This window comes from Trachemys scripta, chromosome 3 (genome assembly GCF_013100865.1).
Source record: "Trachemys scripta elegans isolate TJP31775 chromosome 3, CAS_Tse_1.0, whole genome shotgun sequence".
NCBI classification, from domain to species: domain Eukaryota; kingdom Metazoa; phylum Chordata; order Testudines; family Emydidae; genus Trachemys; species Trachemys scripta.
The window spans coordinates 72,461,046-72,487,878 of NC_048300.1; the positions used below are offsets into that span (position 1 = coordinate 72,461,046).

General features: G+C 38.5%; 1 protein-coding gene across 10 annotated transcripts in view; it reads right to left on the reverse strand.

Moving 5' to 3' along the window:
* RYR2 (ryanodine receptor 2) overlaps positions 1 to 26,833 on the reverse strand; it is a 690,844-nt gene that overhangs the window by 82,488 nt on the left and 581,523 nt on the right. For all 10 annotated transcript variants that reach the window (XM_034765046.1, XM_034765042.1, XM_034765040.1 and 7 more), the window contains 4 exons: positions 15,344 to 15,443; positions 13,590 to 13,669; positions 7,503 to 7,579; positions 3,744 to 3,817 (listed from right to left, as the gene is read on the reverse strand). In XM_034765046.1, the coding sequence (XP_034620937.1) occupies positions 3,744 to 3,817; positions 7,503 to 7,579; positions 13,590 to 13,669; positions 15,344 to 15,443 (331 nt within the window). The remainder of the gene's footprint in view (positions 1 to 3,743; positions 3,818 to 7,502; positions 7,580 to 13,589; positions 13,670 to 15,343; positions 15,444 to 26,833) is intronic.

The following is a 26,833-nucleotide window of genomic DNA, read 5'->3' on the forward strand; positions in this document are numbered from 1 at the left end:
GAGTATTACTGTTAATAATATCAACAGATTTTAAAGTGATTAGTATCTCAGGGATACAGTATTTGGCTAAAGCAGAACTCCAGTAGCCTGACCCAAACTCTCTTTTCCTTGCTGCACAGTAAGTTTGATCTATTTAACCATACATCACAAACAACAATAATGATTTTACGCAAACCACGCCAGTCATATAGGAGGGTATATGTTTCAAATGGCAAGTACCGGTAATTTTTACAGAAGTTGCCTCACCAGCTAATTTAGGAAAAATCATTCTGACCCAAGGACATATTCAAGTTTCTTTTTGAAGTCTTGTTAACAGAAAAAAAATCCTGTACTAGAAGAGTGCCCAACAATAGCAAGATAATGCAAGTGTAGATTAAACAAATGCATTCCATTATCTGTCAACTAAAGTAAGGGCTTTGGGAGGAGAGAAAAATTGCACTTTCAAGGTTATCATGATCATGGTGAGACAGCATAGACAGAGATGGTTAAATGAAAAATGGAAAACCATCAAATGGGATAATGAACATTTGTGCAACTTTGATTTTGAACCTTTTTTTGTAAAAGAAACATGACAATCAAAACAAATATACATACAGAAAGATACAACATTAAGTACATCACAAAAACAAGTAAGAAACACATTTGCTGAAGAACCATCAGTGTTTTTACCAGTGGGGGTTCCAGGATTTTGTACAGGAAGGTGGTATTAGTGAAAGGGGAATCAAGACAAGGAGCTTAGATGGGATAGCACAAAGAGAAGATTGGAAAGGGGCAATTCATCTTGACTCACTGCAGGGTTTTCTGCTAATGCCAATGTGGAGATGGAAAAAGAAATCAAGTTTTATAGAACACCACCACTACTAAGAGGTCAAAGCCTACTTCCATTGAAGTCAACAGAAGTTTTTACAACTGACTTGAGTAAAAACTGACTCAGGTTCATAGTCAGTAATAACAAGTTAACAACTCATTGATAAATTCCTGCATCAAATGTAGAAATAGCAAGGAACCAGGTTATAGTGTGTACTCTGGACCTCACTCCATTTCCCTAACAATCAACCACATGTTCCTGAATCTTGGAGTAAGTATCTGTACTGTAAAATGGAATGGAAAAAAATATATTCTCCCGGGGTCACCCAATCTAAACTTTGGTGCTCTCTTGGAATGACTTTTTAGATAGGTATTTGTAGGATTGCTAGCAGTTATGTGAGCTCAGCTATCCCATACAATCTAGAATGTCTAGCAATCATTCACAGCAGGATCTATAATTTCTCCTCCAGACACAATGGCTGGGCTTTCATAATGCTATTATGCATTAATACCAATGGCATTGGGCTGCCTATAACTCGTATTCAGTGAATTAAAATGAGTGTGCTCAGTGACAGATGAATTATTGTTATCCTTTGCCTCTAAGGGATACACATTTTCTCTGTTGTATGAAAAAAGCTCTCAAAGTGCCAAAATATCAGGAATAACTAGTAACATCCTGATGTAACTCTGAAAAGAAACAGCAGAGGTGTTTTCTTTTTGTTTTGTTTTTTAAACTACCAGCTACTTTAGCAAGTACTGTAGTAGAAAATGAATTCTGACTGCGTAGTGTAAACCTAGCCAGTGGCAGCCAACATCTCCTTTCTATCCCAACCTCCAGCCCTCTCTGGATCCACCACTGATTTCCTGCGATTGCACAAAATCAATGCAGCGATAAAGCCACATTAAATGCACAACAAAATAGTACAGGAGGACTACAGCACAAGGGTTTGTATATACATATAGATATATTTTTTAAAAACATCCAACCATTGCAAATACTGGGCCCACTAAAAAAAACCACAACCAAACAAAAAAAATTAAATAAATTAAAAAAAAAGCTTGCTGCTCTTACATCTAGCGTGCCAGTTACTGTGCAAATCCTGAGAAAGGGAGGAAGAACAAAGAAGTGGGGAAAGTTGGTATAAAAACGGAAGAGTTTGGAGTACACAATTATAATAATAGAAAAGAATCCACTTGTTTAAAAGCCTCATAGGAACAAAAAAAACTCATGGTGTTCAGGAGCTGTACAGTGCTGACACAAAGCTAACAACAGGAAAAAATAAATAAAAGGCAGCTTGTTTTTAATAATTACCATGCTCATGACTGATGACTGAGGAAGGGTGGACAGGACATTTAGTTCAAAGAAAAGAAAACAGGAAAAAGGTAAAAAAAAAGTTGAGAATTTGTTTTTAGCAGATACAAAAGACACTCAGTATTGGTTTTGGCAAATTAGTTCTGCACTAAAGAGAAAGATCAAATACAAACAAACAAACCAACCAAAAAATTCTCAGATGAGGAAGCATGAAAATACCCTGATATAAGAAGAGTCACTTATGTAGTTGTCAAAGAGTCGTTTATAGTTGCTTGCAAAATTTGTAATTTCTAATAACTCTGGTAGATGATTAAAAGAAAAATGATCCTGTATCAAAAAGCCCATTTCAAAAGCCAAAATTATTAATAATAATTTAAAAATATATATTAATAGAAATTATGCCCAGAATGTCCAAACATTCTGGAGAATAATTTGCAGAGAAACAGGAAAGCAATGGTCAAGCCAGCCTATGCCTTATAAGACAGACAGCACAATCCAGAGTAATGGGGCCAAAGTTTACTCATGTAAATTGACTTGACTGAGATTACTCAAATGAGTCAGGCAAGAAGGATATGACCTACAATTTATTAAGCTATGGGAGCAGTTTTGATGAAAGAGAATAATTTTAGAAAAGTACGTGTGATCTGTCTTAAAGGCATTCAGTCAAATTAAACAATGTGATGCAAGCACTTGAACAATCAAGACATATGTCATGTAAAACAGCTACAGGCACAGTAGCCAATGACATATGCAGTGAAGCAGGTATGAATTATGAACTCCAAAATACAATAATGAATACGCAGTCAAGCTTTTTTTCCTTGTTTTTAAGAATAAAAACATGTAAAAGGATTAGTTAGTTGTAGGATTTAAACTCACAAAAATATGATGAATGAAGAATGTAATTGGGAATAGAGAAAATGTGCTTTGATAGCTCTATTAATCACATAAAAAAATAAACCTAATGGTTCCAGACAACCACACTAATAGGATGACAGAACACATTATGAGACAAAAGAAAGAAACTAACAATGAACTGACAACACAGAAGGTAGAAAACCCAAATTGTTTCAAAATCATAAGTAAACATAAAATATCAGAATATTTCCCAAAAAGACAAATTACACAGAAATACTTGTAAAACAGAAACTTTCACAACAAATGTCTTCCAAACAGCAGCTACTGTTCCCTTGACCTCTGATATTTAATTTATTGCTTACTAAATTGTCTATTTTTTATTCAGCTGGAGACAATTTAACAAATCAGTTGGGAGCCCTTCATTTTATTTTATGCTGAAACTGGTTAGGGATTTCTAAGTTGTTTGACATAAATACTGCTGTTTGTGATTGGAATCTCCTTTCAAATTTACTCATAATATTTTCTTTGCTACTTCAAAATGATATACTGCACTCCTCTGAGACATTCCCTCACTCTCAAACGTGCTCTAGTGATCTTTTATTGTCTAGTACGGTCTAAAGTAGGCCAGTTAAATTATAAACTATCTGAAGAAATATCATCTTAGCTTCACCCTTAAACATCTTGGTGCAGATTTACAAGGGTCCTTAACTATACAGTTTTGATGAAGAACAGTAAAAAGGAAAAGATTATTTTCATAAGATGATAATACCTGATCCTTCTTCTGTCACCATGCCAAGGCCCTCTGCTTTGTTTTGGCGTTCAAATGCATTTAGGTCAAGAACGCTGCAATGAGAAAAGCAATATAGCATTTGATAAATCCAATATTTTATCTTGTTGATTTTCAAAATGATGGAATTAAACTTAGAAATATAATTATCATCTTAGCTGGATGATGGAAAATAGTGTTTAGGAGAGAACTGAAATGTAATGTCACTAAAGCCAGGTACACCATTTTTTTAAAAACAATGGGCCAAATTCAGCTCTAAGTTACACGGTTGCACATTTAGAGAAATTCCATTAAGTCAATTCAATTACACTGGATTCACTGTGTAAATGATAGCAGAATGTAGCTCATTATGATTTACTGAAAAAGAAAGTACATGTATATTATCTATATATCTCACATTTCATAAAAATAATACATTATTATTTGAGTGTATACCTATTCCCCCATTATCTACTGGGAAATTACATAGTTGTGTAAGCCCAAACACAGGTCACTGTCTGGCCATACCGGAAGGAGGATAGGAAACATTTTACATGGGTTTAATCAGGCTCCAACTTTATTATTGGATGTCTGGGACTACCTGGCAGATAAAAGTGTACAGTGCAGGAAACTCCATGTTTATGCCGTAATTACCTGGGGAGCTTCCCCCTTTCTTACTGTTCTGCTTCCACCTGGAACCATGCGGCTGAGACATGCTGAAGCGCTGTGTGCCTTCCTGCTTCAGCCTGCTCCATGTAAGGGAGGGTTCAGGCAGAGGTGAATATAAACCAGTACGCCCCGGTACGGCATACCAGACCAGTTTCTCCAGGTGGCAATTTATAGGGCCTGGGTTTCCCAGCAGTGGCTGGAGCCCTGGGCCCTTTAAATTGCCGCCAGAGCCCCGCTGCCAGAGCCCCCGGGTAGCGGAGGTGGCCAAGACCCCAGGGGCTCTGGTGGCGATTTAAAGGGCCCAGGGCCCCGCTGCGGTAGCAGCAGCTGGGAGCCTCTGGCCCTTTAAATCACCATCGGAGCCCCGCCGCCGCTACCCCAGGGCTCCAGCAGCAGGCCTCTGGCAGCAATTTAAAGGGCCCAGGGTGGTAGCAGCAGTTTTCATCCTCCCCTCCAGCCATAAAGCACCAATCCCTTCATATCAACCAATACATTTTTACATTTTCCATTTATTTTGGTTTATTAAGATGTTTAAAGGTCTGTAGTACCATGCAGATGTACTCTGATGCACTGGGAAATCCAGTGCCAACATCTCTACATTGTTGTGGTAGAGATGATTAGATATATTTTTTTTTTACTGAAATATTTTTCCATCAAAAATGGGTGTTTTTTTTTTTTGGTGGCGAAAATGTCATTTTCTATAGAATTTTGATTATTATTGATGGGAAATTAAACTTAAATTTGCATTTTGTTTCTGTTGTGTGTGTGGGGGGGATCAATATGAATGGAAAGAAAAAAATATCATTTCATTTTGAATTTTCCTAGGAAAAATCTAAACATTTTGAATGAAAATTTTCAAATAACTTTGAATTAAATATTTTTCAATGGGTTGGGGAAAGACGCCTGTTTTGCTGACAACCTCTATTCTGTAGGCTGCTTAATCCCAAATAGCAAACTCCTGAGGGATATGTGCTACCACTAGCACCTCCACCCCAGCATCTTCTGCAAAATAGACAAAGCCAATTGTAAGTTATGGTGGTTTTGGAAGTATTTACTATCATGTGGATTTCCACTCGTCAATCTGTAGAGATTGAAGGAAACATTCAAGGTAGAGAAGCTTTTCACTAGCTCCACCATTGTCTTCAGGGTGTAGAAAGTGCCATGGAATTCTATAGGTTTGGGGAAGAGAGAATTCATGCCATAATGCAGGGGTAGGCAACCTATGGCCCGCGTGCCAAAGGCGGCACATGAACTGATTTTCAGTGGTACTCACACTGCCCAGGTCCTGGCCACCAGTACGGGAGGCTCTGCGTTTTAATTTAATTTTAAATGAAGCTTCTTAAACATTTTAAAAACCTTATTTACTTTACATATAACAATAGTTTAGTTATATATTATAGACTTATAGGAAGAGACCTTCTAAAAACATTAAAATCTATTACTGGCACGCAAAACCTTAAATTAGAGTGAATAAATGAAGACTCGGCACACCCCTGAAAGGTTGCCAACCCCTGCCATAATGGCTCCATCTCCTGCCTTCCCTGGATTTAGTTCACTGTGCCCTACTTCACAACCTGCTCTCCTCTGAGCCACACAGAGAAGAAATTATATGGTTCCATTTATCATAAGTCTGTATACCTTGTTGATGGCTCATCTACCTTGGTGCAGGGATTCTCATTGTAACAACTATTTTGTTCTTTGGATAACCTAACAAAGGTGGTGATCTGCAATCCCAGATGGGTTGTAACTTTCTGACGAAAACTTCATATTTTATTTTTTTCTTTGAAAAATATAAAGCTCAATTTGGCAAACACTTCATAACCATTGTTATACCAAAATATTCTACTTTTAATGAAAAAATACTTTAACAGCTATTTTTGTTAAGGAAGAAAAAAATAATACAGTAGTTAGTCCAAGTCCTAGGACATCTGTCATGCAGCAGATGGTGCAAAAGGGAATCTTCTAGCAGCCAGATAAATCAGGATGTTTTTCACCAGCCTGGAACATAGCAGTCATAATGTAACAGTGAACTGGGCTCAATTTTAACTTTCTATGCAAGTGTCTTTATACAATTATTGTATTTATTTACGCACTGCATACTTATTACAAACACATTCAGAAACACAAACCTGCAAAAAGACCATAGAATGTCCTCCTGTCCACTCCAAAACAAATGACTTAATTCCCTTCTCCACCTTCCAAAATTCTATTAACTCCCTCCCCACACAGAGGCCTCCCTGGAATTCTTGAGGAAATGACCCTTGTAGAGTTCCTTGAAGGTATTCAAATCTGGGCTCTGTTGAAGGATGGGAGTAGATGAGTTCCAGAGCCAAGGACCCCTCACTGACAATGCCTTACCACTAACTCTGCAGGCTGTTATCTTGGACACATCAGTCAATTACAAATGTCATATCATCATGTGAAGAGAGAGGTGTGGCTAAGGTAGACAAGACCCAAATCATATGTCATTTATATGGCAGAACCACCACTTTAAATTTCACCCCCAAATCAAATTGAGTCCAATTCACATCACAGGCCACAGGTGCAGTGCACTCTTTGCACAAAACATCCAAAAATCCAATATCCCTAGACTGTAAATGTGAGTGGGAAATGATGAGCAGACATTTCCAAATGCTTTCACAGCCTGTAAACATCAATGGGATAAATCAGGAAATAAGGTACTATTTGCTGTAAGGGAAGCAGAATTGGGTACACTGAAATCAGGGAGTAAGTCATGGCAGCCTGCAAGGTAAGTAGCTGTGTAATTAGTCATAGGGGCTCAAAAGTGGGGTACAAATATTCAAAGACAATGGTTTATGTAATCCTGCCTGAAAGCTGGAGATAAGCATAGCCCCAGGACAGTTCCACTATCATAGCATCATAGAAGTTTATTGTTGTTGAAACCCTAGGAATATGAAAGGAAAACAAGTGTGTGTGTGTGTGTGCGTGCACGCGCGCACACGCACACTCCTGGCATATTTACCCTTCCTGTCTCACCAGGTAATTCTTCCGACATTCTACTGATATTACAAATCCTGTAGAAAAGAATTTAGATACGAAATAATAGATATATTATAATAGATATTTTCTTACCTACATGACTGCATAAGACCAGCAAGGCTCTGAAAAAAGCCCACATCCTTTTTGTCCTTGAGATAGTCGAGCATTTTCTACAGCAAACAAACCACATAGTATAAATGTTAAATCATTGGGGATCTGTTATTCTATGCCAATTAGACAGTCTTGTGAAATAATTCTGATGGCATTTATAAATCTGATAGAACAGACCAGTTGACAAAAACCCTCGTACCACAAGTCAGGCGGATATTTTGTTACCGACCAAACCTTCCAGAGGAGGCTGCCACCATGACGTGGACGCTTTTTAAGGAATTATAGGAAATAACAATCACTAACCTCAGCACATTCAGAACTAAATGCAAAATCTAATCTTTGATTTAGCTTTCTGCTAGTTCATTCTACACATGCACACACACAAACTATAAGTTAATCTATTTCTCTAACAACCTGGAAGGGCAGAAAGAAGGAGAAATTGTTATTTCTTTTTATAAGTATTTGGAAGATTCTCTGACATTTTGGTGATGACAGTTTAAATAGAATTACTGATATGAAAAAATAATTGACATGGAATTATATTGCAGTGTTACAAATTCAGATTGAATAAGTTCACAAAATGTACTCCTCTGTCTGCACCCTATTATAATCATCTTTGTACAAGGTATGTCTTGTAAGGTATCATTTTAGGTCTCACAATCTGCTGGTCAATATTGTCCTGATAAAATATGTGTGGCAACATTGTATGTAAAGTTATAAGATTTTCCTGTATGATGTTTGGAACATATGTTCCAAACTGAGATTGGCAAATAGGTCAGCCTCAAACAAAAGAATGTATTCTCTGCTTAACTTGCATTTAAGCAGTAATCAGAGCATCAAGCAGGAAGGGAGACAAAGGGAGTTCAAGCAGGTGAGAAAATCGGCAGGGAATATCCTTACATATAGATACTCTGTCTCCTGCATCTCAGCTGGAAATGTTTTCCAAGATGGGACTGACTCTATAAAAAGGAGGAATAAATGCCCCCAAGGGACTCCCCTCTCCTTTCTCTGTCCGTCGATTTATTGCACAAGACAGGACAAAACAAGCAGCCCTCAAACAGAAGAAGGGGTCCTGGCCCAAGAAGTTTGGCCAGTACAACTGTTGAGAGCATATAGTAAGAAAAACATGGCTTTGAATTTACCAGTTTGTTAAGTTGGGCACTAGTTGCATTTTGTCTTTATTTCTCTTGTAACCATTTCTGACTTTTATGCCTCATTATTTGTATTCACTTCAAAACTCTCTCTTTGTAGTTAATAAAAACGTGTTTTGCTATTTTATTTAATGCAGTGTGTTTAAATTGAAGTGTCTACAGAACTATTTGAAATAACAAGTTGCCATATTTTTATTTTAAGAAATAACAGACATAACACACATTATTTGTATTGTCCAGGAGAGGGCTGGGCAGTACAGGACATATGTTTCTGGAGGAAAAGCAAAGACTGGGATTGAGCTGGGGTTACCCTGCAATATAGTCAAGGCTGAGAAGAACCAGAGTGAAACCCAAGTGTGGCTGGCAGGCTGCAATTACGCACAGGCACTCAGGGTGTGCCTTGTATGCTGGAAAGCTGTTTCTGAGCAGCCCAGGTGGGAACTCCTTCAGCAAGGCATCATAAGGCAACCAAGGTTACAGGGCAAGGGTGACACAGCTACTCAACAGTCTGGATTGTACCCTGGATATGTCACAATGACCATGTACTGTGACATTTTCAGAAAAAAATAGCATTCAGGAGATGGTTTTTATGGTAATGACATCACAAGGTAATTGGTCAGAGAATGTATTTTTAGGGTTCATGAGTACTGACAGGTATTTCCAGTCAATCCTATCACTACATATAGGATGACAGACTCAGAAGAGACTCATTTTTGGGGCCTTGATTCAATACCGTATTACTTCAGTTTCAATGGCAGCTACTAATAAGTGGCCAAGGGGGCTAATCCCACCCAACACTTTTTGTAGCAAATCTTCCCCCTTCTCTCCAGCAGCACAATGAAGAAACAAGCAGAGCTGAGGCGAGACAAGGGGAGGATTCACCCCTGGCAATATTCAGCCCTTTCAGTGCAACAATACACAGTGCAATCCGGGGAGGGGGGAGGCAGCTGAGGCTGTTAGAAGTCTAGAGCCCCACAAGAGCTCCTCTTTCCATTGAAAGTACCGTTGCCCCTCAGCTAAGGGGCAATCAATTTTAGGATCATGCAGAGGTCGTTGGTGAAAAACTCGTGTCCTAGAGTTAGGTCTGGGGTAATTTTCACTTTCATGAATGTTTTTATCTACACTGTGTCTTGTTACTGTTAAAAAATCAGATAGACCCAATCACATACTGGTAACCCTGAAAACCTCAGTTCAGTCACCCTGAGCTATCACCAAGAACAGTTGCCTTGGTCACTGTCCACATCTCTCGAACCATCCCCCTGCTCCACTACTGTCCCACACCCTTCTTGAAACACTACCACTCTCCACTGAGGAGCCAGAAGAGCATCAGCAGATTCATCACACTACCCTTTGCTGACCTATTATTGTTCAGAAGATTTATTATAGGTAGTGCAGGAAACACTACCTTGCTTAAAGAAGAACAGGAGTACTTGTGGCACCTTAGAGACTAACAAATTTATTAGAGCATAAGCTTTCGTGGACTACAGCCCACTTCTTCGGATGCATATATGTATTCGTGGCTGTAGTCCACGAAAGCTTATGCTCTAATAAATTTGTTAGTCTCTAAGGTGCCACAAGTACTCCTGTTCTTCCTCTCTTGCGGATACAGACTAACACGGCTGTTACTCTGAAACTTACCTTGCTTAAGGTTGCCAAACACTTTCCTTTATCAGACCCGGTTTTTGGTTGCTTATAACTTCACCAAACTAGAACAGTTCAGCATCTCAGAGAATGAGGTAGACTTTAAAAATATCTTACCACTGTTTCTTTGAGAAGCTACATCTTCATTCTTGGGAGCAGGGCCTTGAAATTTGGCAGCAGCGTCACAGAGGTATCAGGGACATGTGTTTTGCCATCCATACGAAAATTCAACCAAGTTTGACCAAATTATAAGCATTTGCTAAGTAGAAACTTATTATAGGATGCTAGATAAATCATGTGGATTTTGTCTGCACTGCGCATGCTCCATCCTCTCACAGCTACTATGTGTGGACTGGTTAAAATGTGCCATCCCCACTATCAAAGTGTGTGTCTCCAAACCCCACTAGTGGCAGGTCCACACAGAGGATAACAAACTGTTATCCTACAAGTTACTCTGTTCACTCAAGTTGTAGAGGACTGTGCTGTGATTCTGAACATCCCAACCCTGCTGAGGATCCATGCTGGGGGGACAATATGGTTCCCTAGGATGAAATGGTTATGTTTTTAATGTAGGTATTTTGCACACGCAACCTTAATTCTGGCATTTAATCAACTTCTGGGTGCTTGATTCTGCAACCTTAATGTTCTTGTTTGTCTAGATGTAATTATAGCACAGTACTCAGACTGACCCATGCTCAAAGGCTTCCTGTTCAATTCCTTTTAGGGCTAAAGAACTTTAGACGCAAAGAGTATAGAATATAAGTGCACTTCCAGCTCAGAGCTCCTCCTCACCTCGAACAGCACCAGGGGCCCAAACAGGGGAAAGCTGCGGGTGAGGGAGTAAGGAACTTGCCAGTCTGGGATTTCAAGGAGGCAGCAGGTAGGTACCTGTGACTGAAGAGGAAAGGCAAAGCAAAGGAGTCTCTGGCCTGGCAAGGTAGAATTGAAAAAGGAAGCAGGAGTCTGGGGGGAGGGGTAAAAGGGAGGGGGTAGTGCAGAGAATGGCTGCTTGCTCATTTTCAAGAGGAGCAGGGGACCAGTGGTTGGAATGGCAGAAGAGAAATCATGGAGGGGATGGGGGCAGAATTTATGTATTGAGGGAGAGGGAAGAGATCGCAATTGTTTAGTTAGCTGATTTTATTTGGGAGGTGGTGGGTGAAGGACAGTGGAGGGCACTGTAACTAATGGTCAGCCACAGCCACATCCACACCACTTATTTTGGGCACCAGACACCACTGCTCCAGTTTTTTTTTTTTTTTTTTTTTTTGCAAGGGTAACTCCATTTAAATCAATTGGAACCTCTGGGATTACACCAGCTGTAAGTGGAATAATACAGTGGTGAATCAAGCCAGTTAAGTGTAAAGGAGTCATGAAGTTCAGAGGCAAAAAGAAGCAAAATATAAATATAAGTGACACCCTTAGGTTTGAATAAAAACTGAAATACTACAGCCCTCGCCACAAACCAGTATTGCTGTTAAAAGTACCCATCTATATTTAAAGTTGAAATTCAATCACCTACAAACCTAATGCTAAGAATGTATAGTTTCTGATGATTCAAAATTATATTCATTTGTCAATAAACCTCTTAGAGATCCTTTCACTCGTTTCCCCATGTAAAATTAGAAATTGAAATCTTTGTGTTGGTCTTCTCTGTCTTCTAAAGGAAATAATAATTTGAATAGTCTGACCAATACTGAGGAAACCCAACCCGGATAAATTGTTCTAACCAAATACTACCTAGTGCCAAAGCTCCAGTTCCCAAGCAAATAATGAGAGAAGCTAGCCAAAGCCAAACTACAAGCTCATCTAATTGAAGTTAATATTCTAGACCCAGCACATTCTGGAATCAGGCAGGGCCTTGGAACTAAGACTTTTTTAACAGCACTGATGGATGATCTTCTGCTATCAATGGAGACAGAGGAGACATCCATTCTCATCCTTCAGGACCTCTCTGCAGAGTTTGACACTGTCAACCGTCAGATAACACTTTTTTGTCTGAGAAGGAGGGGTAGGGATCCAGGTTAATAAATGGTTTCAGTCCTTCATGAAGGGACACATCCAATGAGTAGTTATGGGACACTACACCTCCATCACTAGATCCCCTCTCTTGTAGAGTCCCAAAAAGATCAATATTCTCTCTGGTCCTTTTTAACATCTACATGAAGCCACTAGGTGAACTCATCGGTTGACATGGACTCAAGTGTCCTCAAAATGGAGATGACATACAGATCCCCTTATTTTTCACCACATATGACCACTCCACCACCATCACGATGGCCCAGTGCTTGAACTAGCTCAGATCATGGAGGAAGAATAGCTGGTTGAAGCGGAACCTGAGGAAGACAGAGGTAATGCTAGTGGACAGACAAAAGCACTTTGAATAGCATGCAGCCACTGCAGAGTCTCCATTAGATGAAGGCCCACATCCACAACTGGACAATTTAATCTGTAGTTTAGAAGTACTCTTGGATTCCTCACCAATGCCAAACTCTCACATAACAGCATCCACAAGTAACACTTTCTACCTTCTTTAGTTGACCAGAAGAGACTGTCCCATCCTAGCAGGCAGTAACATGGCCTCAGTTATTCACACTTTCAGCACTGCTCAGTTGGATTACAGCAATGTGACATATTTGGGAATGAAACCTTTTGTGTTTAGGAAACTAGCTAGTACAGAACACTACTGCGCATTTCCTCAGCAACACTGACTACCAAGAGCCTATCAAACCCATCTTCCACACTCTACACTGCCTTCTCTAGAATTTCAAATCAGGTTCAAGGTCTTGGTCCTATCTTCAGGGAGCTACATGGCTTTGGCCCAGGATATATAATACTACCTAAAGATCTGGGATGAAGACTGTGGTTGACAGCTACACTCCTCTGGCACAATGAAACCCTCTATAATAAAGGTAAAGTTCATCTGTGTGTGGGATAAAACTGTCTAAGGGGGCCAGTCTGAGACTGGTTAATTCCCCTAGGAGTTAAGGACCATCACAAACCTAATTGCCTTCCATTTCTTTGACTTTTCCTGCTTTCACATAAACATGCAGCAACATGTACATTTAAAAAACAATCAAAACAACAACAAAAAAAACCCTATCAAAACAAGAAACTCCACTGTACATTTCTCCCCTTCAGGAGAGGAAGGCAGAACACATAACACATGACAAATGTTAGTCACATCACTTAATGTGCTACTGGAAGGCATTCAGATACTACAGTGACAAATGTCTATTAAGAACCTACATAGAATAGATTGGATAGAAAGGAACTTTACCTGTTGAACTGTAGAATTTCCTCCATTTAAGATGGCAATCCCAAGCTTTAAGGTGGCGGCAACCATGGGACCCATCTCACCTTGAAAATATTAAACTATTATTTTAAGTTCATATTTAAATAACAAACAAACCAACCTATTATACTAACTTACACTGCCTTAGGATGTGCACAGCATGGAGTCATTTACATGGCAGTTTACAGGAGAGTATCATTTAAATAATCTCTCTTGTAAAACAGACACATATTTTCCTTCACCATATCTACTGTGTGATTTAGGGCAGGTCTACACTACTGCTTGACGATATAACTTACATCGCTCAGGGGTGTGAAAAAGCCACCTCCATGAGCGACGCAAGTTACAACAACCTAGGTACCGGTGTAGACAGCACTATGTCACGAGAGATGCTCTCCCGCTGACATAGCTACCACCTCTTACTGAAGTGGAGTAATTATACCAATGGGAGAGCTCTCTCCCGTCAGCTCTCTCCCGTCTCTTCACCAGACATGCGATAGCAGCGCAGCTGCATAGATGTAGCGCATCTGGTGTAGACTAGCCCTCATACTTTCTAAGAATACATAGATAAAGACTGTATAAAAAAGGAAAGAAAAGATGAAAGACATGAAGAATTGTCATCAAAAGAATATAAATTACTTTCAGTCATGACAGCCTTGAGCAGCTGGTTCTGAGGTTGGATGCACAATTTAAAACTGACTTGTCAGTTTAACAATGTGTTCTTACTGTATGTCCACACAGACAAAACTTTGACAGTTCCTCAAGGACTAACTGTGAAGTGAAGAAGTTAAATATAGTAGCAAGAGGAAATTGGTTAGTTCTGCTTATGAAGGAGAGAGTTGTTTAAGTAATAGTGCAGTAGACACAGTACAGAAAGGTAGGAAAAATGATTGGTGAAAGATGGGGCCTAATCGTAGGGTAGTTTGACTTCTATTTTGGTGAGGCAGCTCCAGTCAGCCAATGGGCCACGCATGGGAGGGCAAATTCCACATCTGCCTGAGACATGCAGTTTGGGGGAGAGGGGGCGACACCCCCCTACTCCCTCCCAAACTGCACCCATAGGCCTGATGAACAGAAGCCTAAAAAGTTATACTTCTTAACAATATAAGGTGAAAGGATATGGACGAGGCAGGGGATGAACAGATTATAAATGGGCACGGGTGAACTTGTTCAGAAAAAAAATCAGAGCCTGTGCTAAGTGCACAGACACACAACTCCTGGTAATTCTGGAGCCTCACTTTGTCATTACACATTCCCAGTGCACAGCTATGACCTCCCTGCCATCTTTCACTCATCTCTACATCATCTGGACTCCAGCCAGGGCCAGGAATGCAAAAATACCACAAGAAAATTTCTTGTGATTATTTTTTAGCAAACTTTTGCAGGATCAACTCCTAATCATCACCTAAATTTGAGGTACACCTCTACCCCGATATAACGCGACCCGATATAAAACGAATTCGGATATAATGCGGTAAAGCAGTGCTCCAGGGGGGCGGGGCTACGCGTTCCAGCGGATCAAAGCAAGTTTGATATAATGCGGTTTCACCTATAACGCGGTAAGATTTTTTGGCTCCCGAGGACAACGTTATATTGGGGTAGAGGTGTATTTATTGGAAAATGAACCTAATTTAAGGTGTAGCCACCAATAATTACAAGGAGCAAGTTCTAGAGCCAACAAATCTTTAAAAAATAATCCCAAAGAAGATTTTATATGTACATAAGCGGTAGGTCTTTACCTTTGCTAGCGCTGATTGTTTGAAGCACCATCTCTGCAGCACCCCGATCATGCAGTCTTGCTTGCTGGTACAGAAGCTTCTGTTTTTCCATTTCTTTTTCCTGAACAGAAATTCCAATCATTTAAGTTGAGGACTTCAATGACCATCAGCTCGCCAAAGATTTTTTGTTATCTCTTAGTATATGGGCTCTATTGCAACATCATAGACCTATTCAACGCACATACAATGCTACTGAACAAATATTTAACATGTTCAATATTTCCCTTTGTGTTTTTCTTTTTATCCTTTTAGTCCTTTGTTTATCGGGAAGGAGTTCTCTCAATTGTAAATCATTTGGTTAGTTCAAAGCCCATATTCACAGTATGTATGTACTGCATGTATCAAACTTGCACTCCTGTGCTATGTTTTTGTGCAACAGTTTATACTCTCTTAATAATCTTCTACAGCGTGACCATAACTTGATACTGCTCAGTACACGGCTCTTGAGGTGCAAGTTGTCCCTGAATGACAGAATAACTTCATCGGGAGTTTCATTCATCTGGGAAAATTTGTTTAAAAAATAATAATAGGCAGCGTTGTACATTTCAAGTAAGATGCTGACTTATAATATAAGATAGGTTTCCCCAACCCACAACATATCCCAAAAGGATATTAGACAGAATACATTGTGCCTTTATATTTTGCATTCTCTAGTGGCAACAAACGGTACTGCATGGTGCTGCTTGAGCAATGGCTGAAGTTCGTTCTTCATTATTTAAACTACTGAAAACATAAAGAGAAAACATAGAGGCACAGCTAATTCCAGGTGGGTATGAGCTTTCACAAGCTTAACTGAAGTTTGCTGGAGAATTGAAAATGACTAAGCAGTGTAAGTTGCAAAATGGAAGTTGCATAGAGCCCTATGACTGCGAGTCCATCAGATGGCGTGGTAGAAAAGCGTAGTCAATGGGGCATGACCTAAGAGCAGGAACAGCTGCAGCAGAAGTAGCCAGAGGGACAGCTTTGCTGCCATAAACTTTCCATCCAAAGTACAGAAAATAAACACTGGAAGATGGAAGAGGTTTAAAAAATGAAGGCTTGCTAGATACAGACTATGAAAACTAAAAACTAAAAAGAGGTACAAAATAGAAATGGGTTCAAATGAATGAAAAAAGAAACCTTTAAATCAAAAGCAAACCAACACAGACATTTATGCTGTTACCAGAGAGTTCTCGCTGAGGCTGGCAAATTTGTTTCGTAAATCTTTGATAATATCGTGCTGCGGAAACAAAATTCATCACATTTTTTTTTTCATACTACAGTTAGAGCTCCTGTGGTTAAACCTTCCCCTTAAATTATGTAATAAGTCGAAATGGAGGCACAGAAAAGAAAAAGAAATATGGCAGCTTTGCTTTATGTGGAGCCATGCTAACGTCTGAAAGGTTTGCCTTCATGTTTAAACCTCTTCCGGTGAATTAAAAAACAGAACACAACCATACACGTACACACAAACAAATAATCATTACACAAAACCAAAGAATCATTACAACACAGTTTCAATAAAGCTGCAACAAAATATTTTCATCTGCTTCAGAGGTCATGGAAACTCGATGAACATTTGATTTTTCCTTTACATTTTCCTTTCTTTATTTTTAGACCCAACAATCTTTTCTCTCTCTTCCATTGCAAGAGTCACTTATTTACTTGTGTCTTCAGGCCCAGGGTTATTATAAAAGGACCTTTTGTTGACAGCCTGATGAGGAAAGCACAGTAGCATGGAGCTTTCCCTCCAGCATCTACAGACCAAGAGAATGGGTAGGCCTGATGCCTGCAGTTACACAACAAAAGAGAGGCAGGAAGAAGCCTGATCAAAAGGGTTTAAAACCAGGTTGGAGAGAAAGGAAATTCAGGGATTTTGTACCTCCCTCTGGGAAACACAGCCATTTAGATAGTTGCCAATGGCAGAGTGGTCCAGCAAAAACAAGATATGAAGATGATCAGTCCTTGGATAAGAGCTTTCAAAACTCATATTTCCCCTCTCAGCCAGGCTAAATTTTCTGGTGCACCTTTCTCTAGACAATGAAGGAGCATATGTGTACATGGGCTCAGGAGAGAAGGCAACCTGCCAGGAGGACAAAAAGTATGCTAGACCATTTGGTGTCCTGTTTAGGTATTATCACTTCTCTGTGGTGTCCATATTCCTAGTTACCGTTGCTACAACCGAGCCAGCTATAAGGCTGGCAGTTGTGTTTAATTGTGTTCAATCAGGCTGATCTGAAGGAAGCTTGATAAGGTATGAGCTTAATGAGTTAATTTGATCTCATTCATCACACCATCACAACCACACACAAAAAATCATGCTAAAAGAAAAGTCTGGTATAATAAAAAAAAGTCAACATTTCACAGAAAGGATATTTTTAAAACTCTGACACTAAAAAAAAAATCAGTTTGTTGCATGATCTTAATTTATATCATATAAATGAATCGTGAACACTGAGAAGTGTACATATGTGGATTTTCACCCTGAAGGCTTTCCCCAGCAAGGCTGTGCATGAGCTAGGAGGCTCCTTCATCATTATCTTCCTCAGAAGTAGAGTCTGTTCAAAACTTAGACATTTTTTCTGTTTCATTCTCATATTTTAATAGGTAAAAAGCAACCATATGGCAAAGGTAGATACTAAATCTGTCCTGTATTTGTATCACAACTAAAAATTAATTTACTTATAGTCACGCTACAGTGATGTCTGATATATTATACTTTTACCTATCTTAGAATATGTAATAATTACAGTACAACAAAATATTACAGGTTTGTAATTGCTGGCAAATGTTAATATTAAAAATGTCAACAACCAACTTTCCAGTACAGGAAGACAATTTGTATTGTCTAAATTTTACATGCCTATAAATATTGTCTGTTGGTAAGTGTATGCCCAAGATTTATGATGTTACTTGCTCATTTCTTTGGATTGTGTGCTTGGCTTGTTTCTTTCTTGTACTGTGGACTATAGCCATTCAGAAGACTAAGATAATCCAAATGTTCTATTGCTTAGTGCAAGCAGTTTTTTTCGGTCTACACTTACACTTAAAAATATCAAGAGGAGTTTGCTCTTTTGTGAAGTAGCTAGTGATTTTGGATTCCTAATTAAGGAATTATATTTTTATTCACTGAGCTGGATACTAGAAGAAAGAAGTCTTGTTTAAAGGCCATTCTTGTCACATATTTCAAAATTAGGATGTGGCACTGCAAATAGCCATTCTTCTTACAGACTATTTGCAAATGCTTTGGGACAGGCTGGTTTTAGAGTATGAGTTCCAAGTCCTTCCTGAAGAGGAGGTTGACCAGAATTATTACTAAGAATGTTACTTTCATTTGACTTTCCCTCTTAGTAGTGGCATTGGTCATTGCAGGATAAGTGCGTCAGAAATCTGTATAATCAGCAGACAATCAACAGACCCAAGGTAAGAGGTCTGGAGTCTATTTTCATTTTGTTCTCAGTCTCTCTTCCAAGGATCACAGATGTGACTGAAATTCCTAATTCATGGTTTATTAACTTTCCCATTTTCAGTAGTCATCTTGCAAGCCACTGGCACTGCATACTGACAAATGGTCTTGAAAAATCCCATAATTTCTCTGGTTACTTACCTATTATCTGAGAGGAAAGACTGTGATAGAGGTTATGTTGTTTACAGCAACTTGAGGATTTCTAAGGGCTTTACAACTTTATTTTCTTCAGGAGGCATAAGACATTCATTTTAAATGATAGTGTAGCTGACTGAGCCCAACAGGAAGATATACTTACGCTTCTCTCGCTGAATAAAACATAATTTATTCTTTAGTAGTTCTATGACTGCTTAAGCCTAATTCTTTGTAGTTGTTATCAAGGGACTGAAAAGCAAATTTGATTTGATGCAGTTTTTTTGTAAATAAATCTAGAAAGCCTCATAGATCTTTCAATCAAAGATCTGGGGTCATACCTGGGATTAATTTGGACAAAACTTTCATATTTGGCGAACAAGGGTGTGGTAAAATTTTAACTTAAAATATTCAAGCAGGAAGGTACTGTAGGGAGCCAGGTGATATTACACATGAGCAGGAACTGACAAGAGTGGAACTCTGGAATATTATCTACCAACCCAGCATGGCTCTTTGTCTCTTTCTAGTAACTACCTTGCATAGGAAGGTTGGAGTCTACTACTACTGCCTTTGAGCTAATGGAGCTCGCCCGTTAGCTCAAGCAGTTGACACTTGCGCTATTAGATCCAGAGGCTTAGCTTCAAGTCCCAGAGATAGCCAACTAGGAATTTTGTTATAGTTGCAGGAGCTAAGTACCAATAATTCTATAATACTTTATAAAAAGTTATGAACACACTCTGAAAGTCTGAAATAACCGAAACACATAAATGGAAGATTAAAATAGAATAACCTGAGAGAAGACAAAAAGGAAAAGAAACAGTTACTTCCATCTCATTCTGCAATGATCACATCTCCTTTAATTTATCCTCATGTTATCTGCTTTCCAAGATCTCCTCTGCCATACAGCACTAAAGGTCTCCCCCATCTTGTACGGTGGAGCCAAGCCAATGCAGAGAATAAATCCTACTGCAGTGCTTACACAAGCAAAATGTTCATTTATTTCAGGGGTTGCTACGCAGGGGGGTCTTAAAAAAATCTTTATGTTAAACTTTTAAATTTGCTTCACTCTACATTATGTTCTCTGGAGTAAGTCTGGTTTTAATCCTAAATTACACATGTTGACATATACACAGGGAAAGTAAATGGACTATAACACAGTGCCTACTCAAAGCTTAAAATGTAGGCTTCAGAAGTGTGTGTGTGTGTGTGTGTGTATGCATGTGTGAGATAAAATAAACTTTTCCCATTCTGCTTGACAAAAATAATTTAAGTATTGCAATCTCTTGCTGCTGGAAGTCTGGTCCCACCAGATTTAGCTCTTCTTCTTGTTAAAAGTACATTATTGAGATAATACTCAGCTGAGTTGAAACATCTTTTCTACATTGGAGTCCTGCTAGCATTATACAGAATAACATAACACAAAAGGAATTTTTCAAAGCACAGATGACAAAGAATGAGAATGAGGGAGGTAAAAGCAAATTCAGAGACTATCTAATTAGCACCTACAGGCAGGTACATGTATCATTAAAGTACAGTAGATTCATCTTGAAAGCAAACTTCATAGTAAAAATATTCTCCGCAATTATAAAAAATGATGTCCTCCTCTACTTGCAGAGCTCTCTTTTTTATACTTTGTTTAAATTCTTCCCATCTTTCCTCCCCAGAAAGACAAATTATTGGCAACCGCTCCAAGATGTTGAAATCTTGATAGAACTGCGGGCTGAGGGGAATGTCACTAAACATATACGTTTCAAAATATTGGTACATGCACTATTTGTGAGTCGGTGACTGCCTCAAACTTTGAAGACGATTCTCTGGGATTTTTAGTTTGATCTGGTGCACTGTATACAGTATAAATGTGGTAGGGTATTGGGTACTGTACACATATGATTTGTGAACAATTCAATTACCATGACTGAGTGTATGTATATGGCAAAGAATGACAGAGTTATATGTGTAAAGTGGAGAGAACTCTTCAAGGTTACAAAGACCATTCTTATAAGCTTCTTGGAGCACAACCATGTCTTCCTTTATATTTTTTGCCACACATGCTGACACTCAACAAATATTAATGATAAAACCAAAACGTGGCTAGTCAAGGCATTTATGCTAAAATGGCTACTTTTACCAGGTGTGCTGAGAATGCCTATGTGCTTGCTTTCCTGGGTCCTAATCTGTGGTAGTTGCCAGGAGATGAGAAGGGAAAAAATGAAAAAGAATATTGGGTCATAGGATAGGAAGAAAATCAGGTTGGACTTTCTACTCCTGAATTTTTAAATTTTGCACCTAAAATAGCGGCAGAAAGATAATACTTCTTTTTATATAGTAGAGAAAAGAAAGAGACTACAGTGCCAATTATTGTGTGTTAAAAAGTTGTATGTTTTTAAGATGTGTGTTGACAAGCATCAACCAGCAGTACTTTGAGTTACTAGTGTCATTGGCTCTGTCGATCCTATCCCACAAAAGATGCATTGATAGAAAAAATGTTATATTATATTATATAGTTAGATTTTGAGAAACAGTATGTGATCATGCATTTATAGGTTGTATAGGAATGCACCTGAGGGCAGAATTAGGGTGCATAATCAATCAAATCGTTAGCATTTCTGGATTTTGAACAATTAAACTGAAAACATTTTTATTGCATAATGTTACATCTATATTTTGAATATATATATATATGAATATATATATATATTGTGTGTGTGTGTGTGTTTGTATAGATACTTGTAATTTAACAAAGAAGACATAATATTAAACAAAATACTATTCTGTGTTCAGTGAGCATTAAAACAGCTAAAAATCTACAGGAACAAAGAAATTCAGAGTTAAGACTGCCACTGCACACTTAATTCAGTCCCATTTTGCTGTAATGTCTCCATGTAGACTTGCCTCAACATCTTTATTGCTTTCATTTTGACGTTAGCATTGTCATGCCATTGCAACCTCATCCCCATAGACTTAAATTGTTATTGTTTTGTTTCATGTTTCCTGCCTCCATATACTTGTTTGCAATGTTGTAGTAGTGTTATATTTGCAGTGTTGGTCTAATAAGATCACTCAAAACACTCATTCCTATTCAAATAGATAGGAACAGACATGATTACAAGCATGCTCTAAAAAGAAAAGCACTTGCTAGCAAGCTTGCAAAGCTATGTCTTCTCTGTTCCAATATTTTTCTCCTAAAATACTGAAAAGATAAATTCCCTTAAATAACTTATAAAATTATGCATTATTTCAATTAATCTCTTTGTTTACACCGTGGGGGGAGGGGGGATGGAGTGACATCTTTGAAATAGTTGCAAATTATGTTTTTTGCAGCTGTATTATTAAAACAGTCCATTAAAAGATTTTAACAATCCAAGTTGAGAACCTATTTAGCAGATCTGGCTCTGCGGTAATTTGAAATGATTAATATCTTAATCTCTCCTTCCAAGCTGGGGAAACAGAAAACATTCAGAAAGTTGGGATATGCTCAGTAAGATAATTACGTAACTATTCTGTTAAAAATAATCAGGGGACAAATAAGGAAATTACCAAACTCATCACTTGATTATCGTGGCATGTTTGTTTGCATCATCACGGAGGGGCAATTTTTTCCTCTTTTCTTTGACCACTGAGGGCCTATCCAGAACCAGTTTTGTTTCTTTGTGCTGCAGCAGGGGAAGTGCATAGGATTCGAGAGCCCATATAGAAGGTTTGAACCACCAATGCCCCGTGCAGCCCAGCTTCACAGGGGATCATTCCATGTCCCCTCACTCAGTGGCATGAGGTAGTCAGGAGTGGTGAATTTTGCATATTCACTATCTGTTGCTCCCCATGCAGCAGACAAACAGCAACAATAGGCCTCAATATCAGCTTTGGAGTAGCTCCACTAATGTTGTCTAGCCTATGACAAAGAGATCTCTTCCCCTAGTACTCCTTCCCCCACCATTATTCAAGCATGTCGCTAGGGTTTGGGGATTGGGCCATGACAGAGTAAAACTATTGGTCTTTTTTGTCAGCTTGATCTTGCATTTGTTATACAGGCAAAATATCCATTGGCTTCAGGAGTTTTTTCTAAGTGCCAGTATGCAATATGGAGTCCTTCATTTAGAACAACTTAAGGATTAAACTGCGCATAAAGCTATGCAACAAACGTATCCATTTTTTACTTCAAAATTTTTTCATGCAGACTCAGAATGCTAAATTCTGCATTATCCCTTTGACTGTAACAGGAGATGTGAACATTTAGTAGCAGATTTTTGGCTCTAGATTTATATAGGATTTGTAGGGTGACATTTCACAACTTTGCTCAGAAATTCAAATCTCTTGCAACAAATTACAAATTTGCCACACTATTTTTTCTTTAAGGAAAATTGGTTGTTTTCACAGATCCATTTAACTCTAGAATTTTGTAGAGAGAGGTCCATCAGGAAAAACCCTTGAAACAGCTAAACACAGAGGGGAATCTTGAGCTGGAATTTTTGTTATGTTGATATTAGTTTCTCTGTTGATAAAGTCAAGTCCCCAGGATTGGGTGAGTTTGACTCTATAAAGTGTGTGCAGACTTTATTTGGAACAGGGCTGAATCTAGAATGTGTGTAAAACTGATGAATAAATCACTGAACCAGAAAGAGAGATTTTAGAAAAATAAAATTGAATAGATAATAAAAGTGACAACTGGGGATGTCTAAGTACCTTTAATTTCTATATACAAAGCCTCTGGCAAGAAATCAAATTCAATGTGTGGATCATTTTAATGAGATGAATCTTAGTTACATAAAATAAATTTGAGAGAGAACATCTTTTTAAATATGCCATATACAAGTCTCAGGATAATGTCTCCTTCAACTATCATGATAATCAACAAGGGAAACAAATTTTCCTCCAGATATGCATACTGGGCTCACACTGAAGTAGATGGAAGTTCATCATGCAACATGGGAAGGCAGAATTTGGCTATTAGTTCCCCACCTTTTTGCAGCTTTTAAGAAGGCAAGTTTTCTGCATCTTGCTCTGTTGGCCAAAAATCACCAACATTTTATTAACTAATTGTCAGAAACAATTTGAATTATTTTTGACTTCATTTTGCTCTTTAAAAAATAAATTAAAAACTCTTCAAACGAGCCAAGCAACTGTTGTTTTGTAATGCAGGTCTAACGGGCTACTCAAAAATCTTCAACTTACCAACTAAGGACCAAATGTTGACAAAAGTGTCCTCTGAAATTGTGCCTGCAACAATGCAAGAAAACAGTATTTGCACATGCAAACAGGGTAACTGAGCAGTTAACCACCCTGTTTGATTGTGCAAATGCACATTTTGTTCTTAACATATGTATCTAACTTTCTGCAGGTTCAGTTTTAGAGATTATTTTTGGAAATTTGGTAGTAACTATTAAATATGTAAAAATGACACTTTTTTCATTTTTTTAATTTTGATTTATATTTTTAAATAGGAAGGCAGTTCCATGTTAGGTTTGGAAAACACAACTATTGTGCCTCTAATCCTGAGCTGTTCCAGAGACTAATATGTATCATAGAATCATAGAAGATTAGGGTTGGAAGAGACCTCAGGAGGTCATCTAGTCCAACCACCTACTCAAAGCAGGACCAACCCCAACTAAATCAAGTCATTAAGTCAGCACAGCCTCTGTGTTCAGAGAATTCTCTGATAGCTTTATCTATGCCCTTTAAGGAACCTTTATTCCTCTGGAGCAGGGGAACAGAATGTGTCCTCATATCCTCCAAGGATAACTTTTGCCTAAGCTTTCCCACTGAGGTCTGGAAGTGATAAAGGAGCAATTTCAGACTTGGATTCATGTCCCTCATTACTGGTGAAAGCCAATAACAAACACAGATTTAAATTTTTAACATATCTCTAAGAAATGGTTCTCGCTAGATGTCTGTGATTCTCGGGTTTCCTCTCCTTGCTCTGACAGAACCTGAGTTTCTTGACTTTCAGGACACAAGGTACAGCCACTCTATTTACATAAGCTATTCCAAAGGACCACAATATTGATGATCTCTAAAGAGCTGGATCCTAAGCTGAGAGTCTCACTGAATTATTAGATGTTATTAAACCATATAAGTTTCAGTATATGTGCCCAGCAACTGGGTGATGTGCACATTGCGAAATCTAATAGCTGAGTGGTGCCATCTTTTACTCTTCTTCCCTTTTCTCCTCTTCCCAGATTCAACTGATTTATTTTACGAAGTGGAACTGTGTTTTTGATCCTCCATTTGCACCCTGACCCTATCCATATTAATAGCACTAACATATAACATGTTTGGTGAAGACCAGTTTGTATTCAGTCCAGTGAGGCACTTTGATTGGAAGCACTTTTTATCAAATAGAAGAATCAAGGACTCCACAGAGTTATTTCTATATCTTTATAACTGGGTAGTTAGTGATCTTAGAGACAAACAGCAAGGAGGAAAAAATAATCTTACTAATGAAAAATAAATACCAGGGGAGCAAATGCATGAGGTCTGTACCCCAATATTGCACTAGGGTGCAGACAGGCACATAATAAGGCCTGAACATCATTACTGTGGGTTTATATTCTGATTTGTGTGCTGCTCACACAGAGGCCCCAATATGGATTATTCATGCCAAAAAGCAAGAGTAAACTGCACAGGACATGGGCTGACCATGTCCCTTTACTTAAAGCCCTGTCTAAGAATGACCATTCTGAGGTTCTGATTGTGAAGGAATTGCAGAAAGTTAAACATCAGACACATTGGACTGTCACTATTTTTTAGACCCACAGAACATGGAATAAGTGAACAGCATTCAACATTGGGATTCTAAACAGATAATTGTATTCCTGAAGCCTTAACATTTTCTCCTGTCCTGCAGGAAAGGAGTGTGGGTTTTTAGAACGTATTGTTTCCTTGCTTGTGTGGGTTTGTGTCTTGCATGTTGTATGTGTATCAACTGCACCTGCTTCCACACAATGTTTTTTGTGTATAAGTTTCCTAGGCTTTTTTAATGCTTCATTTATTGGTGATTAGAAAAAGACCTTGCAGACTTGTGGGAGGAAGAAATGCAGCTCATCATGGAGTATATTTTATCTGTCAGCACCTATGAATAAACCTTCATGTATCAGCAGCTACACAAAAACCTCCCTCTTTTGTAAGATAAAATCTGACAGAAAAACATAACTCCTGATGGAGCAAGTTGTATGTGCTCTTAGTCCCATCATGTGGCTGGAGTCTTGGGCCTGTTGCCAGGAGTCCAACCATCAGTCATGTGCATTCCTAGTCTCAATCAACCATCAGGTTTGTATGTACCGTGCATAAACTTGCAGTTCTCAGGAGAACAGCAATTAAAAATGGCCCTAAATCCAACACTCAAACTACCTCTTGCACTAGATCTATTCTGGGTACACCAATCTAGCAAGTTTTTTGTAGACAGACTATATTTTTTTAAAAAATAGATATCAGTCAACAATGGAAAGTAAGACTGACAAGCAAAAACTTCAGCTGGTTCTGAAATTCAAAGGCTTCTGTTAAAAATGTATGACGAGAAACCACACAAAGCTTATGTAGGAAATTCAATGGGCATAAAAACTAACTCTGTGAAGTTGCACACCACCTGGCTACATGCTTTTTGAGAGAAACAGAAATAAATGCCCCATTTTAAGCCCATTTTAGATTCCAACCCTAACTATAGAGTTTCTACCTGGTGCCCCCTAATGAAGGCTGAAGATAATAACAACCAACCATTTTCATTGAACATGTTACAAATATTTTAGATTAAATGACCAACGGTCACTTAATCTACAATTCTATATTTAGATCTTTAAATTAGTGGAAGACTTTGGAAAGAGTGTCAATCTACTCCAAAGAATTTAAATTGCAGAAAAGGTAACACACTTGATATTAGGCTG